General features: G+C 45.2%; 3 protein-coding genes across 8 annotated transcripts; 2 read left to right on the top strand and 1 right to left on the bottom strand.

Annotated features, from left to right (window-relative positions):
* Window positions 1-341: 341 nt before the first annotated feature.
* LOC117847672 (beta-galactosidase 8) lies at window positions 342-17,205 on the bottom strand. Of its 5 annotated transcripts, none has more exons than XM_072292693.1 (19): window positions 16,413-17,205; window positions 16,160-16,279; window positions 15,437-15,648; window positions 14,633-14,721; window positions 14,458-14,538; window positions 14,254-14,360; window positions 13,545-13,615; window positions 13,279-13,369; window positions 13,071-13,188; window positions 12,893-12,988; window positions 12,763-12,811; window positions 12,267-12,457; window positions 12,095-12,166; window positions 11,869-12,015; window positions 11,581-11,631; window positions 11,291-11,486; window positions 10,139-10,269; window positions 9,959-10,024; window positions 342-533 (listed from the first exon to the last, which is right to left on the bottom strand). In XM_072292693.1, exons 2-19 carry the CDS (start codon window positions 16,216-16,218, stop codon window positions 357-359), a joined length of 2,004 nt encoding a protein of 667 aa, XP_072148794.1. In that variant the 5' UTR covers window positions 16,219-16,279; window positions 16,413-17,205; the 3' UTR covers window positions 342-356. The 5 variants fall into 5 exon arrangements, with proteins under 5 accessions (XP_072148794.1, XP_072148792.1, XP_072148793.1 ...); XM_072292691.1 differs by having other exon boundaries at window positions 15,437-15,632; XM_072292692.1 differs by having other exon boundaries at window positions 14,254-14,348; window positions 15,437-15,632.
* A 204-nt stretch (window positions 17,206-17,409) lies between these two features.
* Window positions 17,410-21,117, top strand: LOC117847675 (uncharacterized). Of its 2 annotated transcripts, XM_034728923.2 has the most exons (7): window positions 17,410-17,551; window positions 18,052-18,170; window positions 18,942-19,024; window positions 19,283-19,404; window positions 19,865-20,029; window positions 20,617-20,710; window positions 20,813-21,117. In XM_034728923.2, the coding sequence occupies exons 1-7, from the start codon at window positions 17,521-17,523 to the stop codon at window positions 21,021-21,023; spliced, it is 825 nt and encodes a 274-aa protein (XP_034584814.1). In that variant the 5' UTR covers window positions 17,410-17,520; the 3' UTR covers window positions 21,024-21,117. The 2 variants fall into 2 exon arrangements, with proteins under 2 accessions (XP_034584814.1, XP_034584813.1); XM_034728922.2 differs by lacking the exon at window positions 17,410-17,551 and having other exon boundaries at window positions 17,994-18,170.
* Window positions 21,118-21,339: 222 nt separating this feature from the next.
* Window positions 21,340-24,408, top strand: LOC117847674 (probable ADP,ATP carrier protein At5g56450). The gene is made up of 2 exons (XM_034728921.2): window positions 21,340-21,990; window positions 23,567-24,408. Exons 1-2 carry the CDS (start codon window positions 21,634-21,636, stop codon window positions 24,191-24,193), a joined length of 984 nt encoding a protein of 327 aa, XP_034584812.1. The 5' UTR covers window positions 21,340-21,633; the 3' UTR covers window positions 24,194-24,408.
* The last annotated feature ends 796 nt before the right edge of the window (window positions 24,409-25,204 follow it).

Raw genomic sequence — 25,204 nt, 5'->3', positions numbered from 1 at the left:
AAACATGACAAGATGGATATCTCCCAACCTTGCTCAACCACTAAGGTACGAGCCCAACATTCTGGCATTTCACACAAGAAACACCCATCCATCTCGTCTATGCATCACCTCTCTTTACACCCGAAAATCCACTTCCTCATTTGAAAACACGCACACATTTATTCTCTAAATAAACCATTGTAGTCATGATTGAAGTTGAGTAACAAGTTCCTAAGCATTCTAGCAGTATTTATCATCTAAACAGAGCAACTCATATTTAGAGACAAATTTAGAGACAAATATGGAACAACAAGGAATAATCATAACAATCAAGGGGTGGCTATCCAACCATGTCTTGCGATAAAACAATATGCATTTTATAAAACAGGCCAATAGGTTGTGTTTGAAAGACTAGGTATTAAATATGCATCAAAGGGTGAGATTGGACTTGCCGTTCTCAAAGCCCTCCGGGAGCTCCTACTCACGGTACAGGTCCTCGGGCTCGGGCTCACGGTCGAACTCCTCCTCGTGCTCCTCCTCGGGTACTCCGCGTTCTACGGCACACACAAACGAGCACACAATAAATAAAAAGAAATAAGATTTTACCCGTCGAGCTCCGAACAGAGAATGCGAACGGAAAATAGGTGGGGTGAGTATTTTCATGAAATTTGGATATGCCTCGGCGGAAGTATATGGGAGGAGGCTGTGGTCGAATTTGGGATCAATTGAAGAAAGTTTGGCGCATGAAATGACGAGTTAAAGGAGTGTTAGGGGCTTAAAACAAGGTTTTAGGACTAAACTGCGAGAACCAAGGACCTATTTGTAATTATTTCTGGAAGGTGGAAGGGCGTATGGTTAAACTTCTTTGAGAGAGGTGGGAGGGCTGGTTTGTAATTAGAGGAAAGGAGGGGGTTAGATCAAAATTGAAGGGGATTCTTCCCTTCTTCTTCCTGGAGCACGAGTACAGGGAGGTAGGAGGCAACCCGGTGGTGGGCCGGCCGGTCAAGCTCGCCCACAGCAAGACCAAGCGGCGGTGCAGGTAGAGGAGACCGAGGGGACTCCATTTTGACCCTCACCTTGGGGATTCGGCGATGGGAAGCGAGGGGCCGGCGTGGGGAAAAAGGGTGGCGGGCGAAGCTCTGCCGGCGGCGCACGGGGTCGGTGGAAAAAGGGGGGGCGAGCTAGGAGGCGAGGCGAGGTGGTGGCAGGGGCAGCCGGCCTCGGCCCCTTTTATAGGCGACGGGAGGGGCAGGCGGAGGTCGGAGGTGATGATGGCGGCCAGACTTCCGGCCGGTGGCGTGCCGGAGTGGATGTCCTCGTGGATGGCATGGTGGCTCGGTCGACGAGGAGCACAGGGAGTCCACCGAGGTGATGGCCGGCGTGACGTGCGGTGACCGGCGGCCGGCGACGCGGCACGTGCGGCCAGGCGCTAGGCGCCAAAGGCCGGGCGTGCGGGCGTGCGGTGCGCAGGCGGGTGCGGGCGAGCAGGCGAGCGCAGGCGAGCGGGCGCGGCCGGGCGGACTGGTGCGGAGGAGCGAGCGCGCTCCGGCGCGGGAGTGGCCGGGCGCAGCCCATGCGTGCGTGGATGAGCAGGGACGCGTGCGAGGGAGGAGCTGAGCGCTAGGCAGCAGTGTGCTGGGGTGCGTGCGTTGTGCAGGTGGGACCGGGGGCGGCAGGAGGTGGCGTGCAGCAGCTATGCGAGCAGCAGAGGTACAGGGGGGCCAGCGCTGGGGGCCAGGCGCGGGCCTAGGGGAAGTACACGTGTGCCAAGAAAAGCCAGGCATCAGGTGCCAGGCACTGGAGCATGCGGCAGGGGAATGAAAGGAAAAAAAGAACCAGGCGCATGTGTGCGGAAGAAGCGGTGCATGCGGCCAGCACTAAGTTCCAGGGGGAAAGAAAATAGAATAAAAGAAACGGTGCATGCGGCCAGCACCAAGTTTCAGGGGGGGAAAGAAAATAGAATAAAAGAAACGGTGCATGCATGCATGCATACATGCGGTACGTAGGAAAAGAAAATAAGGTGCTGTTGGTGCGAGGAAAAAGGAAGAAAAGAAAGTGAAGGAAAAAGAAAGAAAAAGAAAGAAGGAAAAGAAGGAAGAAGAAATAGACGGCTGCGATTGCGGAAATGGTCGCGGGCACGCGCGGCGGTCATCCGTCCGGCACGCGGCGAAATTTGCGGGGAACGGAAAAAGAGGGTTGACGACGTCGGGTGCCGGGAGGGCGGGTCCGACGGGAAGGAAAGGATTTTTTGGGAGCTCAACGGTTGGAAAATTTTGGAATGCATTTTTAACGAGTGATTTAAATTGGTAATTTTTACGGGCGTTACAGGAATCTTCAAGATAATCCATTCAAAAATCATGTCGCCCGATCTCTCAATGTTGTAAGAGTTAGTGGATTTCCTTTGGGGGTAGTCTCTAGATACATCTTAGAACTTATGCCTATGATATCGTGTGGATTGGATGGCTATATCTCAAATTCCATGGATTTTGGACGAACTCGGGCTCTGTCGGAACTTCTGACGGTGGGTCAGAACTTTCGATAATCAAAAGTTTGGACCCCTAGTCGGAAGTTCCGATAAGTTCCTGCAGTTTCAGTTTTCATCCATGCGTATCATCTCTGATCCATCTTCTTTTTCCTTTGCAAATCCTGTCAGATAGGTCGTGAGAAAAGAAGCAAGAGGCGTGAGGATACCCCGGAGATTGAGTCCAACTCCCCCACTGAATCAGATGAGGTTCCTATTTCTTAGAGGAAGGCAACCCCCAAAGTACCAGCCTGTGCTAGAGGAAGGGGGAAGCCTACTGCACCTGGGGGATCTAGTCAGGGTGCTCGTCCTCGCATGAAGAATGTGTCCGCCCCAGGAGCTCATATGGACGACAATGAGACAATTTCTTTGGACTTTCTTCAAATAGTCATTCTCAGAATGGCAAAGCCTATTCGGCGAGAGAGATCTGGCTATATGGGACTTCACCTTGTGAACTATCAGAAAGGGAAACATGATGTTCGGGCTCTAAGGTATGATGATCCATCCAAATATGAGAAGGAGTTCTATGGGGATGTTCGCTTCTAGTTGCACTTCCATGCAGATTGGTATGAGTCAGTTATTCTTCGCAAATCTCATCCTACCACTGAAATGAAATCTATTGACTAGCTCTACTTCAAAGATATTGATTTGCCGGTCATTGATCAAGTGTGGAAAGCTTGCAATAACAAGAACCTTATCTCTATTATGGAACAGAATCAGGATTGGAATGAGGAGGTGGTGGCCCAATTCTATGCCACTCTCTATATTGATAGGGCCACCAAAGTGATGCACTGGACTCTCCAAGGGAAGCCCCTCTCAGTCACCTATGCATAGTTTGCAGATATTCTTGGCTATGGGGTTTATGACATTGCTAGATATAAGATACATGATGAGAATGTCATTGAGGATGTGGAGATGGCCTTCATGTATGATAGTGCATATGGGTCGATTGAGCATGGCACCACCAAGGGCATGATTTCATACTAGAAGTTGATATATCAGTTATTTTAATACACTCTTTGTCCCAAAGGTGGTGATGCGGACAATATCTCCAATATGTCCAAGAACTTGCTAGCATGGATGCATCCAAATAAGGGGGAATTCAGTGTCTCTGATTTCATTTGAGAAGAGACAATCATTTGCTCATATTCTCCCAAGAAGAGTTATCACTATGCACCATACATCTTATCTATGATCAAAAAAGTGACAAATTTGGAGATTTTATCGGAGAAGGCCCATCCCATCTACAAGCCAAAGAAGGGCCAACTTGAGAGGCTTTTAAGGATAGGGTCTCATGGCATTCAACTTCCACCTCCAAGAACTTCTCAAGGGCCGTCATCTTAACATGGACCCTCATCGTCCCATGGACCATTTCTAGAGCCATCTTCCTCACATAGGCCCTCTACCTCTAGAGGCCCTCCACCCACTCGTGCTCCTAAGAAGAAGGGGATTCTTAGCTTCATATCTCAAGAATTATTTGCTTACTTTAATGTGGCGCAACACAATGCCGATGAGATTCATGCCCGCAAGAAGCATATGGATGAGGAGCTTCTTAAAATTGAGAGGAGGAAAAAAGAGAAAATGACAAATAATGATATCCTATACTCTCCTCTCTGCGCTCCTATTGACTTCCCTCCTCCCCCGGTTTTCTATAACCCTTGGGAGGAGATTGGGCAGCCCTCTATGTTCTTTGGGGCTCCCCAAGGTGGTGATGAGGAGGAGGAATTTGGTGGGAGAGAGGAGTCCGAGGAGGAAGAAAAAGATATTATCGAGGCTCACACTCCCGAGGGTGAGGAAGAAGATGATGATGACGCAAATGACGACGAGGACGACGAGTGATGGCCCATGGAAGGGCCTCCCCTTTTTGAAGTTTGATGCCAAAGAGGGAGTGAGCTCACCATGGATGGAGTTATCTTTCTTTTGAGTTTTTCTAGGTTATGGCTTGTGGATATGTAAGAACTTGTGTGGTGTGATGCGTGTGCCAAGTGAATCTTTTAAATTTTTAAGATTTGTTTGTGATTTGCTATGTTAGTGTGATTCTAAAACTTTAATCATTTGTGATGATCATGTCTTGGTGTATTGTTTATTTCCACTTTGTTGAAGTGATTATATCTTGTCATATGCATCACGTTGATATACATGTCACACCTTTGCACCCCACGAATGCAAGGATATAGGGGGAGCTCACTTAATATGTGCAAATGGAATTTGAGGCCATTTTTCTTTTCTATGCACATGTTAAGGGGGAGCTCACCTGTATAGTTGGATTCAAAATCTTTATATATCTCATGTGAGCCCTAATTGTGTATTTGCCCCCTAAGTGGGTTTTGGTGTTGATGACATGCATGGTTAGGGGACTAATAATTTTATCAAGTGATTAACAAGTTTTAATTCTAAAGAAGTGCAGAGGTTATGAAAGGAATATCAAGAACCCCCAAATTTCAAAGAAAGAACAGTGTTGAGCTCAAAAGAAGACTTTTCTATAATTTCTAATTTTGAATTGAGTATAGGAACGTCGTACTATTAAGGAGGATGCGGATGGATAATTTGAAGATGCTAAAGTGCTCAATTGAAATCCTAACCACCTATTGAGAGATACAACTCACTCACTTGCACACTTGTTTTCTCACATTTTCTGTGAGCGTTGGAAGTTCCGACACCGGCCAGAAGCATTCAGAAACTTCCGACCGGAGGTGCTCAGCTGTTTTTATCTGGCAGTGTAGGAAGTTCTGACACTATATCGGAAGTTTCGATAAAGGCCACCGGAAGTTTCTTGAAACTTCTGAGGAGAAGCTCTCAGCTGTTTTAATTTAATTTCGTCGAAAGTTCTGACAAGCACATAAATGTATTGTAACTACGAGTTTTGGGGCTCAGGTATAAATATCCTCTCAGCCCTCCCATTTATTGCTGCTAAACAACTCGAGCTAAAACAACCCCCAAGCATTGAATACTCCTCCCCCACTCCCCTTTGAGCTAAATCTTTGAGAGTTTGAGCTAGGGATTGGGTGAGAGCAAGGTTGAAGGTGTGAGTCTTGAGGATTTGAGTGTGAGGTCTAACAAATTCATCTCAAGAGCACTCCAAGCATCTTCGGCCATCGATTCGCGTTTGTTACTCTTGAAGCTGGCTACTAGACGGCTAGGCATCGCCCGTTTGGGTGCCCTCTTTGTGTGGTGCGTCTGGGAACGTTTGCATCACCCATCCTTTGTGGATTCATAGCAAGTAACTCAATCCTCCTTTGTGGTTGATTGAGAGAGGTAAAGGGTTAGTGAGGATCCAGCTCTTTGTGAGCTCCTCAACGGAGACATAGCTTCCTTTGTGGAAGTGAACTTCGGTAAACAAATCCTTGTCTCTTGTGCTTATTGTGTTCTTTGTGTTCATATTGAACTAGAAGTTTGATTTAAGCCGATCTATAAATTTGTGTGGTTCCTTGCATATTTATCACCTGTAGTAGTCTCTGCACTTCATTTATAATCTTTTGATTCAAGAAGAATTGGCAGATTCAGGTTTCATTTTGAATTTCGTTTAGCTCACTTTCTACTGTTAGAAGTTTCGACCCTGTACCGGAAGTTCCGACCCATCGGAAGTTCCAGCACAGTGTTGGAAGTTCTGACATATCTAATACCGCTGCGAAGTTTTTCAGGAAAAATTTGAAGTGAGCCTATTCACCCCCCCCCTCTAGGCATCACAAGATCCTTTCAGGCTGACCTCCTCGTCCGCCTCGCTGGCCGACCTAGCGGTGGAGGTCGCGCTCGGGGCGGCCTTCTCCTTCTCCTTCCCCTTCTTGCCGGCCATCTTCCTCTTCTTGAAGCTCAGCTTCTACGACTTGGAGGCGGGCTGCTTCTGCACGGCATGCCATGTCTGATGTCCATCTAGCTCGGAGCCCTCGGCCCGGCCGACCTCTTCTGGCACGCCCTCGTCCGACTCGATGGAGGAGTCAGACTCCCACTCAAGGCCGGCAGGCGGCTCATTAGGCTCGTCGGTCAGGTGGACCTTGGATCGCTGCTGCTCGACCCCTCTAGGAAGTGGAACAGGGTAAAAGAATGTGAACTCATCATCCCGTTCAAATCCACAAGTATTGTCAGAAACAACACAACAACATAATAATTACGCTACATCAACTCCGCTGAAAATCATACCGAGTTGGCCGGCGGCCTCTTTAGAGAATAAGACTTGGAGCAGCTCCTATTTCTGATAATGCCCCCAAAGAACTTGAGCACCTGGTTGATGATTTTGTCCTTGGGCACCTTTCGCTGGACCTCCCAGGTCGGGTCCTGCAGCCCTGTGTACTCATACGCCGGGTGCACTCGGTGCTTGAGCTGACAGCAACTGTTGTGAGTCCTCGCGATTTTAGGTCAGCGATCTTTGCCAGCAACTGATTCACCTTCACTTGCTCCTCCGAGGTCGGCTGGTTCGACCACTCGTTCATGATCATTGGCCCGTATCCAATGTGTGGCGAGAGCTCGGGCTGCTGATTGGCGACGGTGAACCACTCTTTGTGCCAGCCGTTGTTGGAATCCTTCAACTGGAGGTCAAAGTACTCCTGGACTTTTTTCGCACGGAGAGAAAAACCACAACCACCAATCACTCGTGATTGCTTCCCCTTGGTTGACACGGGCTTCAACTGATACAAATATTGCCACAGATCAAAGTGCGGGGGGATGCCTAGATATGCCTCGCACAGATGGATGAATATAGCAATATCAAGAATGGAGTTAGGATTTAGATGTACCAACTCGATCTTGTAGTAGTGCAAAGGCCCCGGAAGAAGTCTCCACACGGGATCCCGAACCCGCGCTTGAAGAACGACGTGAAGATCACCGTCTCTGTCTTGTCCTCCGTCGGGAAGTATTAGCTGACGGTTGGCTTCCAATCCAACAGCGCTTGAGGCCCGAGGAGGCCCCAGTCGACAAGCGCCTGGATGCGCTCTTGGGTCATCACGGACTTCACCCACACCGTAGTTGGATCTAGAATGTTTGTCTACGCCATTTCTTCAGTCTCCAAGCTTTGTGATTTGGATCTGATGGACGCTAGGGTCTTGATGCGCATACGGTGGCGCGGCGGCTCGGGCGGCAGAAGCAAAGTGTGCGAGAGTAGATTGCAAATCGCGGCGGCGCGACCTAGGGTTCGCAGGCGCGGCGGCAATATGCTCCGTGAACTGTGGTGGCGGTGACGCGAGTGAGGCAAATGGAAATGAAAATGAAACTGCACCCCTTCAACTTTTGAAGACGACGGCGTGACCTAGCGACGGAATTTGTGAGTTTTCCGTTATTACGGCCCACGCGCTAGACGGAGTTCGCAGGTTTTCCGTTATGTCTTTCACGGCGCGCCTCCGCGGCTCCATCAGTCCTCGTCCTCGGGGGCTGGGTGTCTATTTCTAGTCGACGTACCCCCGTGCCTCTGTTTTTCCTTATGTTCAAGTACTTGGACTCGCTATTGGGATCAACTTTTTCTTTTTGGACCATTGGACCGATTAAACTAATCACTTCAATGCTCGGGGGCTACTCCTATGGAGTGCGTCTTGCGACGCCCTCCATGTCCTTCACTTCGACATGCTGGATGCCAGGCATCCATCAACTCGGCACTCGACTTCACTCTGCACGTTTGGCTTCGCATTTGCTTGGATTTTCTTCTTTTTTGAGCACTGTGCAGCCTCTCCGTCACCACAACGTCATTGCAGCTTCATCTGACTACATTCCAAGCTTCGCTCTGATGACCTCAAGTTCCTAATCGTCTACACATCGCTCGGAGGCTTAAGGGATATGGGTACCCCATAGGTCCCCACCAACTAGGATACTGGCCTGACCTGACAAGTAGACCTGCCTAACCAGGACGCGCGGGTCAAGGACATGAAGATGCTTGGAGTACACACTAAGAAAGCCAGCCGATTCAAATTAGCCCGGATATTGCAGGATGCGTATTGTACTTGGACTCAAATCACCTTCTATATAACTACCGAGTAGATTAGATTCAAACCGACTTGCAACCTTAAGTCGTCAGCCTGTATAAGGCGGCTAAGGGAGCCTCCCAAGGGCAGAAGACCTCATCCCCAGATTCCACGCACCAGCGCAAAGCAATACAAACTACAGGACGTAAGGCATTTCTCTTCGAAGGCCTGAACCTATCTAAAACCCTCATGTCCCTTATGTTCTCGCGATCATCTTCGAGTTCTTAGTTTCGCAATCATCTCCACCTACAAATCAACCACTTGCCGAACCTATAAATCCGAGAAGCCTCGAGGGAGGCGGTTGCGAAAAAAAGTCTCGGTTCGGCCGAAAAAAGGTTTGGGACGCCGAGCCGTGCACGGCAGGAAGCGCGGGGACGTGGAGGCAGCTGGCAGCCCCACGGCCGTCGGCGGCGGCGCGAGGTTGAAGTGTGGTGCAGTGATAGTGTCTGGTGTGGTGGAGTCCGGTCGTGCGTACGGAGGAGGGAGGACCGCCGGAGGTGGAAGGAGTTATAGGCTGGGCTGCTGGAAAGTGCTTGGGGTTTGGGGCTCTGGGCTTCCCAATACACGCGGCAGTGGGCTGGGAAGACTGAAGCTTTCCTTTTCATTTTTTCTATGATACACATTTCTAATTCAAGCTAATAAACCAAACACTTCACTCAAGTGGCGGTTTAACCCGAATTGGCATCTTGTAGGAGTATCATCCTCCTACGGTCAGATAATCATGTCAACTTAAGAAAACCAATTGGCTCAAGTGGCAGGGTTGGTTCACTAATGAGCTTTATGGTCTGAAACACACACTACGAGATGCTGAAACGGTCACCGTGTTTGATTCCGTCTGTGCTGAAAATGGTGACTCCAGCTCTGAGAATCCAATGTTCGGTACAGTGGGCAATGAGTGCACCGTGGATCAACATATACAACGCGGGATCTACAGAATGAACCTTGCTCTGCTAATAATCATGGCTGTGAGTGGCGCAAAGCGAAGGGGAACCTTGCTTTTCTGGATAGCAGCACGCGAGCACCAACGTAGAGAAGAGAAGCGAGAGGAAGGAGACAGAATCCGCTGCACTGTGCTCAGCACACCACGTGCGACCGTTCTTACTGATTTGGACCGCATGTGAAATCTGGATCTGTTACTAAGTTGATTGTGAGTTCAGGATTCGGACCGTGCAGTTCAAAGATTACCTGAAAAGAATAAGATAACGTTGCATGTGTTACTTTGTTCATCACTTACTGAACAGCTAAACATTGGTAACCTTATGAAAGAACTCTAGGCGGTAACATAGGAGTAGTTGCTAATTTTTTTAGTGAAAAATGTTCCTCTTTTTCTTTAAAAAAGGATGAATCTGAACTATAAGGAATTACTTATTCCAGTTATGCTAGGTGTTTACTGATTTTTTTCCCCCTGGGCATTGAAAGGTGGATCAATGCTATCTTTTCACTATTTTGAGAAACATACAGAGAAAGCAGGAAAAAAAAAAGCATATCGCCATAGTAAGAACAGAGTACATACAATAGTGTTGTCTCCAGGTCTGAGGATCGGAGCAGGAACATAAAGGGCACACTGTGGTCCCCGAGCCTGAAAAAAAAACAGTTCGATTTCAGCTCAAGTGAGCAAAATGTAGATTCTTTATTAAAAAAATATAACTGTAATTCATAAATAATTTGCAGAACAGAATGCACAGGATTTTACCGGCCAAAATCTCCCAATGTTGAAGTTGTTCACAAAAGCAACACCCTTGTTCCAACCACGAAATGATATAAATGTATCCTTTATCTCACTCTCCGAGTCGATATGGAAATGGCCTTCATAAAATTCAGGTTCTGCAGAAGCAATTTCTGTCATAACATGATGCAAGGGTATTGAGGTTTAAAGCAGCAATTTTTCAGTAAAAAAGATACTTTTTAACGAGAATTTTTAGATTCATTGTTTTTGTTGACTGCAACATAAAGAGCTCCAGTGTTCCACTAACTGGTCCTGATCCAAATAACAAATGGGGCCAACCATGCCATGACACTCAGAAAGTGATCATTATAATTATTATGTGAATAAATTTGGATTACTTCATGATTTCACACTGACAGTTAGCTGGCAAAATCTATGCAAAGATACAATCATGTTATTTATTAGATAGTTATGTATTGCTTCTAAGTTCTAAGATTAGTACTATCCTAGAAGTGAGCTGTTGCTCATGCATGAGCCATGACGGATCATAAATTGCGCCCGACTACTTTAAGAAGACCATAGCAAAGATACAATCATGTTATTTATTAGATAGTTGCGAACAGCCCTCTAGCTGAGTTGGTTAGATGGTCTCAGTAGCACTTCTCAGGTCCTGGGTTCGACTCCCCGTGGGAGCGAATTTCAAGCTGGGGTTAAAAAAATCTCCTCGTCTGTCACCATAACCAAAGCATAGGTCAAGGCCCGACCCAGGTCGTAACTGTGGTTGGTTTGAACCCTCCTACCTGGGGTAGTTGCAGTGGTCGATAGCCCAGTGGTAGTCTCACAAGGGTTACGGGCCCTTGTAAGGGTGGGGCAGAGGTTCGGGGGTTTCCTCGGCCTGTGTGAGAAGGTCTTCTCTCTTAGCAAAAAGCCCGGGGGCTATCTTACCCCCCGCAGGTCGAGTTTTTATTTATTTATTAGATAGTTATGTATTGCTTCTAAGATTAGTACTATCCTAGACGTGAGCTGTTGCTCATGCATGATCCATGACGGATCATAAATTGCGCCCGACTACTTTAAGAAGACCATAGCTGCATGAAAAAATAATTGTGTGACCGTTTCACTGCTTGCATTTTTTTTTAGGGAAACTGCTTGCAGAATCATTTGAATGTGGAGACTTACCATTTGAATAGAATGATGACTCCTGCAATTTCTTTTCTGAGTCACCATGAATAATGGACACTTTACTATCTCTAACATCAGGCATTTGAGTGATTAGTTGGAGTTTTGGAAGGTTATCCAGTGAACTAAATGTAAGTGGATACATTTTCCAGTGACGGAGAGTGATGCCATCTATTTGAATAGGAGATAGTATTCCCTGTGTTTCAAAACGGGGTACTAATCAGTATAAGAAGCTTATAACCATGGTCAATGCAAATGCTGTAACTAGCAAGAGGCAATGTGATACTTACCTTCCGGTCAAAAATATATGGCCCATAATTTACACGACCCATATTTTCTACCTGTAGATAAAATGCGTATATGCTAGTAAGCAACAAATCACTACGTAAGATTAATCTAAACGTTTTAAAGGGAACCTGGAGAAATACTACCTCCATTCTTTCTTTAGTTGATGTTTTAGGAATGAAAAAAGGAAGTTCCTTTTAATGTGATTCAGTAAAATCGAGTCAATTAACAATAATTGTAAAGTTGTAGTACTCTAGCAAGAAAAGTTCCAATGAAGATGCAAGAAAGATTACCAGGATATATAGGCTGGTATTAGAAGAACATCTTAAATTTGGTATTTCTAGTGTTTCACTAGACCATCTTTCAATTATACCAGCATATCTTGGGTTTCTGATACCGTCAGTTGAGCATGACAGGAACACCTGAGCTCTGTCATGTACCTGCAGTAACCCAGAATTTACATCTTAGAAGAGATGAACTTTCTCTCATGCAGAGAAAACAAAAAATGAAGGCCACAACCTTTGGAATTGATAGGATGCTTGATGGGAGTTTCCCTTGGTATTCTGACATGTACAATAGAAATCCAAACATCTAACAAACAAAAATCCCATCACAGATCTATGAAATGTAAACTTGCTCAATAAGTTCTGTAACAATAATGGAAATACAAATATAATAGATTTGTTGGTACCTGGCCTATCTGTTCCATATACAGTGGATGCTCAGAAACAGCACCTTTCAAAGGATCACTGATATTATCAATGATGTCAAACAAAGAAGCAACCTTCTGTAACTTCACAAGCCCGTAATTTGCCTTTTCAATGTCAGAAGGAAGTGGATGAAGAGGAGTCCGAGTACATTTATGTATTACCCTTCTCAGTGCTGCTTGATAACACCAGTTGCAATGAGAAATCAAAACAGAAATAAAATAGTGCTTAGGAAACAAGTTCCAAGCGCATTAGTTCTTTTGGGAATTTTCCAGAGATTCAGAATGAAGTGATTCCTAATCCAGTAATCTACATTGACATGCACGTTATGCACACATTAGGATCTTCCATTAAAAAATCTATTCAGTATTCCGGTTTTTGTATCTCATGCTGAATGTTAGCAAGCAGGGACTAAAGGCAACCAAAAAAAATTTTTTTCATTCCAAGTGAAATTTTAAATTGGAAGATATCACAGCATGCCTTCGTATTTTGAATTATGTACATCTCCATGCTCCTTAATCGGTGCATCCTGCTCAGTAAAGAGGTCATGTAAATAAGTTGGTTTTCAAAAACAAATTAATAAATAAAAGAAATTTGGAGCGATACTTGCATAGTCATATGAAGTGAGATCTGCCTTGTAATCTGATTCATCTTGGCCAGTATTTGCACCATTATAAAACCCAAAATTGGTCCCACCATGAGCCATCTGGACAACCTCATGAAGAAATAGAATTAATAGACCTAGACTGCAAATGCAATGCATTGATGAATGAGCTCCAGAGACAGACATAAAGTACAGCAGAACCATTGTGGCACAAAATTGTTTTAAGGGCTTTAGCTGTACTAGCGGCATCTGTTGTTGCTATACTTTCACCCCAGTGTGTTAGCCATCCAGTATAAAATTCCCTGAAAAGTAAGAGGTGTCAACATTAGGTAAAGCCATACCCAAAAAAATACATGACACAGAATATCTGACATGATGTACAGCCAACTTACGAACTTAAAGGAGCTGATTTTCCTGGTAAGTTGTATTTCTTCTGTAATCTGAATATGGGCCATGGATTGGACCCAGTTCCAAAATCAACAGCTGCATATCAGTCATACTATTATTTGCTAAATGATTAACTGAGGAAAATCAGGGCAAAGTGCAAGTTTGAAAAGTTAGAAACTTAGGAATGTCATTATGTGAAGAAAACATGATTCTTTTACTGAAGAAAATAACTCATCCACATTATGACACAAGCTCAGCAATCATATTTTACCAGCGAAAACATCATCTTGAGGAATTGATCCGTTCTTTAAATTACCAATGGCGCCCCCATCAGTTGTATAACTGAAAGATGATTTAAGAGTAGACATAATCACGGCCTTGGTAATTAGAAGTTTAGAACCAAATCATAAGGAACATGAACTCACAAGTCTGGATTCTTTTTTCCCTTTTTTTCTTTTCTTTTTCCTTTTTTCTTTGTAACTACATAATATTAGTGTGTTGGTGCATGTAGTGTATCAACAAACACTTGAAGTTGCATTAGAATGCTTTCATATATACTATTTGAAGAATCTAACAGTTCAATATACCCAATTTCCTTATATTGAATGATTAGCATGTGGGTTGTAGCATTTCAGCTAAATTCTTAATAGCATCCCTACTATCAACCACACACACTGGCACAACGGTATAAATTATATTTGTGCAGTAAATATTTTTAGAATTTCATATGGATGCTGCCCACAAGAATAGCTGTGGTTGTGGTTTACATATCCACACACATCTTTTCATAACAACATTGATGCACAGATGCTGCCTAAGTGCTGCTGTACAAAACTTCCAGTATACCATACCTAATCACTCCTATATTGCTATAAACACAGGTTACAAAGTCAGTTACAAAATGGACATAGCTGTGAATGCTGAAAACAGAACTGCAATGATTTGTATAGCTAAGAGTATGAGCAGACAGAACTGCGTACAGAACAATGTTGTTCCCAAGATATCTTCTGGCCAGTTGAACAAGGTAATGAAGGTAATTCTTGTCATCTCCAAATGAACCAAATTCATTTTCAATCTGCCAGACCGGCTGTACAATTAGGCTCTTCTACATATACAAAAGCTGACACACTAGAAAGGAAAATGGACAGCACGCAGAAAAGCAACTTAAACCGTGATGAACTTGCCTGAACCATAATAACTGGACCTCCATTGTTGTACAATAATGGTGCAACTTTTGGAAGTAGTACACCCCACCATCTCTCCACCTGGAAAGCGTGGTAGAATTGGTCAAAATATCTCTATAAACATCTAAAATTAATGCTATATACCCAAAGAATGGTCATGTTTTGGTCAGAATACCAAGGAAAGATAGGTCGAATCTGATGATCGTAGTTTAAGGGCAGGTTCTATGGCGAGCAACCAAGGTGGAAATCCTCCTAAATCCCATTCTGCAGTGTGCACATTATAAATTATAAATCTCAACTCAAGCACATGCACCATCACAACCCAATCAACCTTGAAACTTATGAACAGTGTGCAGTGCATAACTATAGGTTACAATAATCATGGCATTACTTCATCACGTTAGGGACGTCTACATGGTCTCAAATGCAGAGATGAGTACTTCCTTTTACATGTCGGTGGAGGAAGGCTTATTTCTTCTTCCATAGTTCAATGATCTATCTATTCTGTTGATACGGCTAGTTTATTGGGCAAGGAGTACAATAGCAGATCAACAGGTGCCTACTCGCCCTCCCTAGGAGGCTCTGAGTTAAGATCTGTTTTTCTGCTTGATTACAATAGATGGTGTGGCTGTGCTTATATAGCCAGCAACCTAACAAACCCAATCTAATTTAAATGACCTTATCTCTCTAACAACCTTATCTCTAATGACCTGCTAATAAACCAATCTTATTCCCTCGTGGTACTGTTCACGAGCTACAGTACTCGTGGGCCTAGGCCTGCGGCCAGCCCACTTGCCATAACATCTGTACTATTTGAAAACCAAGAATTGCCTCTTCTAACTTTCATAATGAACTATTTGAAGTTTATTAATCCTCTGTGGCAATAATAGTTATTTTGTCCATTGCAGTATAGATACAACTATGTCTTAAGTCATTGGCATGCTGAATGCATGAAGTTTCAATAAGAATGTCAACTTACCTCCACAAATGTATGGACCTACACGAAGCATGACCAACATATCTAATTCTTGAGCAAGTCTCAGATATGATTCAATATCTGCAAAGCCCTTGAATTCCCAGCTCTGTGGTTCTGGCTCATGCAAGTTCCAAGGTACATATGTTTGAATTGCGTTCAAGCCCAGCGCCTTTGCTCTTAACAGGCGATCCTTCCAGTACTGCAAGCACCAATCACTTGGAGAAGGTAATGATAATATAAATAAAGATATCCAGAAGAACATGTTGGCATATGCTGATAAATAAGGCCAATCACATAGTTATGCACAATTTTGTAATAACAAAATAATCTCATTTCTAGATGATTCTTTAACCATTTTGCAAGCTGGTGTCTAGCACAAAATAGCTAGGCATATCGTAGAACGCTAAAACTCCTCCAACGAAGCTATAGTCATGCTTGACATGAGCCAAGGTCGCCCAGTATTTTTACATTGCCAACATTTTGGAAGTTGGTGTCTTCAACAATATTACTGGAAAAAACCAAAGTGTAGTATGTCGAACTTGCTCATATGCATGTGAGGTACTGAGTACTGACAAATGTTTTAATTCCTGAAACTCTTGGAGGCTCAAGCATTTATAGATTGGGAATTGGCAACCTCAGAGACTCTGCCACTCAGCTAACAACTGCTCAAAACAGTAGCCATCTAAAAATTCTGAACAACTGCTAAAATAAGAAAGAAAATCTCACCTCAGGAACAATGCGGAAGTAGTGCACGTCCCCGCCGACGATCTGGAACGGCGCCCCATCCTTCATGAAGGTATCGTTCTCGATCCAGAACCTTCTTGACGACGACGCCTCGCCACCGACCTAGCACCCAATCACCCACGTGCACCAGAAGCAGTACTACCAATTCAGCACAGGCTCGACCGCTCGAGTGCTCGACACGCAACCGCCGGACGGAACCACAGACAGCAGCGAAAAGCACGATGAGCGTACGTACCGACGAGGCGAGCGCGAGGCAGAGGAGGGGCGCCAGGAGAAGGTTCTGAAAGGTTCCACTGGAGGCCATTCCCCTGAACTCGTTGAGCTGCAGCTGCTAGGCTCCTCTCTGCCACCGCCTTGGGGGTCGCAATTGTACCGCGGGAAGCGTGCCTTACGAGCCACGCCCAATTCCAAGCGTCGGGGAACGCCGTGAGCAGCACGCCCTTCTGATAGAGACCGCCGCCAGCACGGACCCGTCGCCCCGAGCGCGGGGGCCTGCGGCGGGAGGAGAGGCGAGTTGCCGAGCTGGGATCGGACGCGGCGGGGGATTGTGGTGTGGTGCGGGCAGCGGCTCGGCTCTCCGGTGGATTCGGGAGACGAGACGGGTAGTGGAGTGGTATGTGTGCGGAGTAGCGGCAGCGCGCGCGCCGCCGCGCCGGTGGCGGTGGCTGGCCACTGCTTGGCCGGTTGGCCCTGGCGCCGGCGGGAGTGATGGCCGTGGTGGCCTTCTCAAGGCAAGGTGTCGTCTAGTCGGTCTCTTGGCACGTAATCTTTAGATGATTTAACAGGCAACCTCTACAGTAAGTTGTCCTATAAGTTATCTGGTAGTGGTATATAATTTTTTAAGTTGTGCATAAGAAAAATAAAATATTATGAGTTGTATGGCAACAATAACTCCTACAATGATTATTAAGTTGTCTCGTAGTCCTATAATTTAGCTCATGAGGTGGTTGTTTCGCGAAGCAACGACCTCTTTCTCTCCTCCACATGAGATAATCTATGAGACCGTTGACGTGCAGCAATGTAACTGCGCTCGGGACTTCCGGTAGGTAGGCGGGCGCGAGTCTGGACAAAGCTGCGGTGCCACGCTGGCGAGTGTTGACTGGTATGTGCGTGTGGTGCGCCGTTCGATCCTGAGCCTGCAGATCTGGACCGTCCATACCGGCTTCTCGTTCCTTCGTCTCTGGCTCTCTGCTCGCAAACGCTGAGGGTCCTGGGCTCCTGGCCTCTTCTCCCTCCGCGCGCGCCCCTCCGGCGAGCCACGCATCTCGTAGGAGACTGGGCTTTGAGGCAAGGCAAGCTGGTCGGGACTCGGGGTTCGAGACTCTCACCTGACGTCCTCGTCCATGCCGCCGGAGAAACACCCGCAGTCCCCAGGTATGAGAGCCCCCCCGCGCGAGCTCGAGAAAGGGTTATATCGGTGACTAAATTCTTAATCGATCTGTTCGTTCCCCCGTGATTATATGATTAGGGACATGTTATAGGGTAGCATGATATCAGGACTTTGCACCCTCAGTTTAATTGTGGAGATTGCATGATCAACCCCAGTTACAAAATAGAAAATACAAATGGTGGACTTCAGAATTTTAGTCACAATTCTAGAGATTTAATATGGTTTTAAGGCAGTGCGTAGCATGTCTTGGCTACTTCCCTACTGTTCAACTTTGAAACAGGTCAGATTGTGAGCCTGCACTAGCCCAAACAGGCTAAGTCCTTTTGGTTTGCCTGACATAGTTGATTTTGTGAAGACTACTTACTTAGGCTTGAGCTCTCTGAAGTCGGTGTCCTTATTAAGAATCTGTAACACATTTGGTTCCGAATGTTATTTCCTACTCTGATTTTGTACTTGTATGATGGTTTGAACATGTGGCTTACAGTTCTTTATGAACAAAGAGTTCTGATTTCAAACCAGCATGGGGAGAAGCTTGTTGGTTTATTACATCAAACATGCTCAAAGAAACTTGTGATCCTTTGTCATGGATTCCGAGCCACAAAGGCAAGTCTGTACCATCTCTAGGAAACTTTTGCATTTAAGTATATTAAGATATTGAGTATAGCCATCTAAAGATTATTATATGTTTAATGTTGTTTTCCCCCTACTTGTGCAGTTGTGTTACTGTCATATAATATATTGTTGGAACAACAAGGGTACCTAATTCTCTTTGATACTAATTCCCTGTGAGTGTACTTTATGAGGATGTGAGTGAAGTGATAAATAGGAGTATAAATATAGTTGTTTGAATATCAAAGATCCAAAGTTGTATGGCTTCATATTTGGTCTGCTAAGATTATTCTTTTGAGTGGGATTGAGGTGCTGTTGCTTTATTTTTATTCTTCTCTTTGAAGATATAACATTCTAGATGCTTCAACAGCCTTGGCCCAACTGTTTTTCTATCTCCCTTTCTCTTTCTTTTTTTTTGGAAAACTTTTTCTCGTGCAAATTTGTTCCACCTGTGATGTACAGTATATCTTCTTATATCAATGTGATACAGATCAAAAGTGCGATATGGTGTTGCTATTCTTACTGTAAAGAAAGGATATATTCTCAATTTAAGGCAACAATAATAACATGCAATGTATGGCAACAATAATAACATGAAGCTTTTTGATCCAAGCAGGTTGCGGTAGGTTAGATATAAAATCCCATGGGAATCACAAAATAGAGCAGAAAGGATTGTGAAAGAATAAAAAGTTAATATGTTTCTTCTTGAGCACTGTACATTACCATCACGATTAATAGTCTGGCACTTTTCAATAAAACTTGCAGGATGACAGCATCTTGGTTGACCTTGCTGTTGCCATCACAATGGAAGGAATTAGTGCTTTTCGGTTTGATTTTTCTGGAAATGGGTAAGCCATCTGTAAACACCTTGTGGTGCCCATAGCATATGGCATGATATCACGTCATTGCAGACTTTTACTGTTAGCGTTGAATTAAATTGTTTCCATGTCGTTTATACCATGTCAGCTATTGGCAAAAGCGACATTTTCTCCAATTAAATTTCTATACTAGAAACACAAAGTTCCTTGAGTAACTTTTGTTCTGACAGCCATATTGAATTTGTCTTCTTGTGTTATACTTAATTTTTTTCTCATTCTTTTTAAAAGGGAAAGTGAAGGTGAATTCCAATATGGAAGCTACAGAAAAGAGGCAGCTGATTTGCGCTCTGTAGTATTATATTTCTCAAAACAAAAATATGACATAATTGCACTTATTGGGCATAGCAAAGGTATGTAAGCTGTTGACATATCCAAACACTGTTTATATCCACTAAGTTCTCCTTTTGTGTTGATTCCAATTATGCACAATAAAGTATATGTTCATGCTGAGAATTGCATTAGCATGCATAGTTTCCATCAGAATTAGGTAGGGATGCAAAGTTGAAGTACTGAGATTTTGTTGCTTCATGGAAGGTCGAGTTGAGGAACATTCACTACAACTGAAAGTAATAATTTTAGTAGTTTAGTGTGCCATACCTGCCATGTATATGTATTCTGATATCCCTTAAATTTTGGTGCCACTATTGCTTGCAGGAGAATAATTTCAGACTTGACATTATTCCTATTGTTCAAAATACTTGGCCAAGTTTGCATGACATTCCTTTTCTCATGATGTGTTTTCATCTTTGTGAGTAATTGACAACGCAATTGACATTATATGGTCTTATTAGTTGTATTCCTTACCTTCAGGAGGAAATGCTGTGCTTCTGTATGCTTCCAAGTACCATGATGTCCCCATTATTGTGAACATTTCTGGCCGATTTGCATTAGAGCGAGGTATTGACGGCCGCCTTGGGAAGAATTTCATGCAGAGAATAAATAAAGATGGGTACATAGATGTCAAGAATAAAAAAGGTATAAGCTTTCTTTGTGGTATCCTTTTCTGTTAATGCTATAACTCTCTAATTTAACTGAATATTGTAAAGTTTTCTAATTAAATAGTACAAGGTCAAAGAAATGCATCTGATCTTGTGTCAATCTTGTAACTATCAAAAGTTAAACTATACTGTCGGTGGTTTGGCTCACCCTTGCCAAGCTAGGACATATGCCAACCTAGTAGAACGATTATATAAAGTGGGTGCTCATAGCGCTTACAGCTGTATTGGAGTGCCTTTTTGTTACTGATAGAATGATTACTATGCCACTAGCATGATGCAGTAGGCCTTGATGCATTAATTTTTTTAACAGGGTTGGTGCCAATGATGGCTTTATTCTTTTTCGGTTCACTGCAGATGCCATAAAGTTAGTCTACTGAGCAGCTAGAAACTTAACCGCAGAAAATCTAAAGCCTTATCTTTAGGGATTAGTCTCAACCTATGATGGATTACAATGTGCAACACCTTTAAGCCCTAGTTACGGCATCAAACATCAATGCAGGCTAGAAACATCAGGATTCATTTGTAAAGTCACAGGCTTATTGCAATGTTTTGGTTGTTACGCAGGGGAGTTCGAGTACCGGGTGTCGAAAGCGAGTCTGGAAGATCGGCTGAGCACCGATACCCTTCTTTCTAGTCGTGCCATCAGCAAAGACTGCAGGTGACGCACACACCTCTTACACCTCAAACCAACACTTCAAGTCTTCAACAGATAATTGCCCCTTCTCCTTTCCCTGATGGAGGAATCTGTTCCGATGCGCAGGGTGCTCACGGTCCACGGCGCCAGAGACGAGATCGTCCCGGCGGAGGACGCCCGGCAGTTCGCGGCTTACATCCCCAACCACGAGCTGCGCATCCTCGCCGAGGCCAACCACCGGTACGCCGGACACGAGCAGGAGCTGACCTCGCTCGTGCTGGGCTTCGTCAGGAGGTCCCATCTCCAGAGCACGTCGCCGTTGCGTCCGAAATTGTAGAGCGCTGCGGCCGTTCGTGTGAACAAGCCTGTTGAAATTCCTTCTTGTTCCAATCCGAATGGATATGGCGTTATCCAGAACTCGAGTTGCTCGACGATCTGGTGTCCAAATCAGCGTGAGAGTCTGATTCAAAAAAGTCAGTGGCAGCCAAGCCATCCAATCTGATAGACTGATCCATTCATGGTTGCACACAACTGTCCAGGCCCCGATCAGGAAAGCGAGAGACCTCCACTCGTGTTGCTTGCTCGCAGTGAGAGTGACAGGTGGGCCCCTTTGGATAGGATCGAGATCGATCGATGGATGGAGAGAGGACGACACGCGACGCAACGCATCGCCAAAGCCCCATCCCGATGCGCTCACGGAGCCCAAACCGACGCAAGTGGTCGAGCCCAACCCGGAACGACCCGAGCCGGAACAAGAGTCCGATGCGACGCACGCACGCACGCGCTCGCTCGCCGAATCGAGTAGCCGAGTACTAGTGTTTGTTGAGGCGGGGTCCCTCAGCTCTGGAGTCTGGACTCTGGACGCCGCGCCCGAACAGGCCACAGCGCAGGCCGCAGGGGGGAGGAGAGCGAGCTGGGTGAGTCCAAAGGGGAAGGGGGGGAGGCGAATGAGCGAGGAGGCGGCGGCGCGGGCGGGAGTGGAGGAGTCCATCGGGCGGCGGCGGGAGCGGGATGAGCGCGGGCTGGCGGCGGGGCGGGTGTGGGAGTTCGAGCGGGATCTGGTGGCGGGGGCGGTGATGGGGGGCGCGGTGCACACGGTGGTGGCGCCGATCGAGCGCGTCAAGCTGCTGCTGCAGACGCAGGACGGCAACGCCGCGCTGCTGGGCAGGGCGCGCAGGTTCCGGGGGTTCGCCGACTGCGTCGCGCGCACCGTCCGGGACGAGGGGGTGCTCTCGCTCTGGCGCGGCAACGGCACCGCCGTCATCCGGTACTACCCCTCCGTCGCCCTCAACTTCTCGCTCAAGGTTCCTTTCCCTTCCCTTCCCTTCCCGAGCCCGCAAACCCCCCCACCGTCCTTTTATCTGATCGCTTTCGTTCCATCGATTCTCGTGCATTACAAGCTACTAGAACTGTCATTTCCTTGAGGTGTTGTCTGAGGACATTGGATCAGATGCAATCCTGTGATTCTTTTGTTTTATTTTAGGTGCGTGGTTTCAATCCTTGTTTCCATCCATGTGCTTGGTGTATTGTGTTTATGATGTAAGCCTGTCAGGAGTATGGAACAGCAACAGTAGTTGTTTCCTTCGTTTGGGACCTTGGGAGGCATCGAGTACTATCCATGTCTGTGCTTGCGGCGTGCGGTGCGAATAAAAGAATATTAGGTTGCTGCTGCTGATTCTTCATTCTTTGTTTGCAACAGATGAGATTTGGTGGGATTTCGCTTTCTAGAGATAAATGTTTACCATGCCACCACAAATGGCAAAAGAATGAGAATAAAGGGATCATGTGTCTTGTCATAGAGAGCACTAGATACTAGCAAGTACCCCTGAATAATGAATGGTGTTTTGTGTGCATATATTCTTGCACTTTTAGACTAATTGTATATGTGAACTTGGAGTAATCATTTTTTTCTCTCAAGGATCCAGAACCATGAGCAGACTTTTGACTATTGATTCTTGGTTGGTATTATGCTAATATTGTTATGTTGTCATACCTTGTTGGGCTGACCTACAATGCATGCTTGGTTTCTGGATTCCATCAAAATTGTTTAACTGATAAAAAAAGATCTGGGGATCTACTCGTGGGTTCATTGGATATTGATTTGTTGTTGTTTCTCTTGACATATAATTTAACGGTGTCAAATTATAAACTAATCGTGCATAATAGTTTGTTACAAAAGCTTGGTTGCTAGAGATTAGAACTGTCGAACAGTTTTCGCACAAGATGACAAAAGGCAATGTTTAAAGAACAGTTATTGTCTTGAATGAATAATAGAGTCCCGGATGTAGTTTCTGGAGCATCTATTGGGCATGGTATTGTTGACACTGGTTTTGGAAGATAGCAGACATTGTAGATTCATAATGTCATCTTTCTGTACTTATTACAATTTGTAACGTGTTTTTGGAAGGTGTGTCATGTTGCGATGCGAACACTAATTGATTTTGTGAGCATTACCGACAATGAAGTGAAGTCCATAGTATACATACTATCAGTGTTTTACCAAGTCTGTAACCAAACCAATAGTTTTTCTTTACCAATACATAAATGCATCTGCTGTTCTTTACCTTCAAAAGTTTTGAAAAGCCTTCAGTTAGAACTTGGAAGTTAATGTGGTTAGGACCCTAAATGATGCGCCATATCCAGGCAATATAACTAAGTCTCAGAGACCAGCTGAACTTGCACTGTATAGGGGCATTGCCTCTCATAGGCCTGTCTTTAAGATATTTTTGCATCAACCTTTTGCAGCTAGCATGCTACATGTTCCTTGTACATGAGTACCAACGTTCAATTTTCTTAATTAACCAATAGTATGAGTAAAACTAGAAGGATATTATCAGAACTTAGATGGTTATTTCTGATCCATTAGCATTATTCTTGCAGGATCTGTACAGGAGCATATTGAAAGATGCCGGAACCTCAGCAGACAATAAGTTTGCTTCTATCGCTCTTACCAATTTCTTTGCTGGGGCTGCTGCCGGATGTACTACCCTGGTCCTCATATATCCGCTCGATATTGCTCATACTCGTCTTGCTGCGGATATTGGCCGGACAGACACCCGCCAGTTCAGAGGCATTCGCCATTTCATCCAAACCGTATACAAGAAAAATGGCATCAGAGGCATCTACAGGGGATTACCAGCATCGCTCCATGGGATGGTCGTCCACCGGGGCCTGTACTTTGGCGGCTTTGACACTGCCAAGGATGTTCTGGTGCCTCTGGAGTCCCCCTTGTGGCAGCGCTGGGTTGCAGCGCAGGCCGTAACGTCCATGGCAGGGCTTATCTCCTACCCGCTGGACACCGTGCGGCGGAGGATGATGATGCAGTCGGGGATGGAGGTACAGATGTACAGCAGCACCCTCGACTGCTGGAGGAAGATATACAGGCTGGAGAGTGTTAGGTCGTTCTACCGCGGGGCGCTGTCTAACATGTTTAGGAGCACTGGTGCGGCTGCCATACTCGTTTTATATGATGAGGTCAAGAAGTTCATGGATAGGGGTAGGTTGTAACAGCTATAGAGGGGTTCTTTACGGATTTTTGGATTCAACATGGGGGGATGGGATTAGGCCAAAGGTACAGGGAGCAGCAGCTCGAGCATTTTGTAATTGGATGCTGGTTTCCTACTTCTTACTAACCAGTTTGATGCAACTGAGCCTCATGGTTCTAAACAATGTAGCTTGTTCATTTCACCTTGTGGTAGATCTTCTTCTCTTTTATTACCTTATGGAGGGTGTTAGCTCTTCTCTTTTGCCTGAGTGCCCATCGGTTCGATGTTTCAACAAACCATTAACTTTGCGGCCTCAGTGTAAACGTGCCTACCTCTGTATGTTGTTGCAAACTTTCGTTAGATAATTGTTATGACAGTGACTTTTTCTGATGCCACAGCCCACAGATGGCGTTTGAATCACCTCAGTTGTGTTTTAGATTGGGAACTAGAAGCTGTTGGATAGCAGATCAAAATATATTCCTAAAACTTGATTTTAGGAACTAATAGAAAAAACATTGCTCCGACAGTTGTCTAAACAAATGCCTAATTTTTTTTGGTGCGTCCAATCCTAACGTCAACCTGAGCTATTTTTGCACCGCTCCTGCTCACTCCCAATCCGCGGAGCGAGGGGGGAAAAAAAGACATCGAACGAGGGGAAAAAACATCCCGATCCTCTTTTTCATTGGGTAAAAGCGCCGTCAATTTTTTTCACGTGGAAAAAACAACAGTGGGTTCATAGATGTGGCGCGGAACTTAATTTTTTTGGATCTGATTTTTTAGGAACTGTTGGGTGACAAGTTTATTTTTTTCCCAATAATTTTTGGCAAGGTCCAAAACCAATTGTTTGGTTTTTTTTTTTTGAGACTCTTGAGATTCTTAGAACGGTTTAAGAATTCTCCTTCAGCTGCCAGTCCCAGAGTCGGCTCAATTCTCTGAACAGGGGAACAATGCAACCCCGAGGCATGCTGAAACGGAATAAGAATGGAGAGCTCAGCCAAGCGGGCCTCGTAAGCAATTTGAAGCACGGTTCACA

Source organism: Setaria viridis, chromosome 3 (genome assembly GCF_005286985.2).
Source record: "Setaria viridis chromosome 3, Setaria_viridis_v4.0, whole genome shotgun sequence".
Lineage (NCBI taxonomy): Eukaryota > Viridiplantae > Streptophyta > Magnoliopsida > Poales > Poaceae > Setaria > Setaria viridis.
Note: the sequence above shows the minus strand (reverse complement) of the source record. Positions and strands in the feature narration are given on the sequence as shown.

Coding starts and splice junctions, on each gene's coding strand:
- LOC117847674 (XM_034728921.2), top strand. CDS start 21,634: ATGAGCGAGGAGGCGGCGGCGCGGGCGGGAGTGGAGGAGTCCATCGGG. Junction 21,991..23,566: donor CCCTCAACTTCTCGCTCAAG/GTTCCTTTCCCT, acceptor TTATTCTTGCAG/GATCTGTACAGGAGCATATT.
- LOC117847672 (XM_072292691.1), bottom strand. CDS start 16,481: ATGGCCTCCAGTGGAACCTTTCAGAACCTTCTCCTGGCGCCCCTCCTC. Junction 12,458..12,762: donor ACATAATTCAAAATACGAAG/GCATGCTGTGAT, acceptor GTTATCAAGCAG/CACTGAGAAGGGTAATACAT. Junction 534..9,958: donor GACCTGGAGACAACACTATT/GTATGTACTCTG, acceptor TGTGTGCCGTAG/AACGCGGAGTACCCGAGGAG.
- LOC117847675 (XM_034728922.2), top strand. CDS start 17,994: ATGTTATTTCCTACTCTGATTTTGTACTTGTATGATGGTTTGAACATG. Junction 20,030..20,616: donor AGATGTCAAGAATAAAAAAG/GTATAAGCTTTC, acceptor GTTGTTACGCAG/GGGAGTTCGAGTACCGGGTG. Junction 20,711..20,812: donor GCCATCAGCAAAGACTGCAG/GTGACGCACACA, acceptor TCCGATGCGCAG/GGTGCTCACGGTCCACGGCG.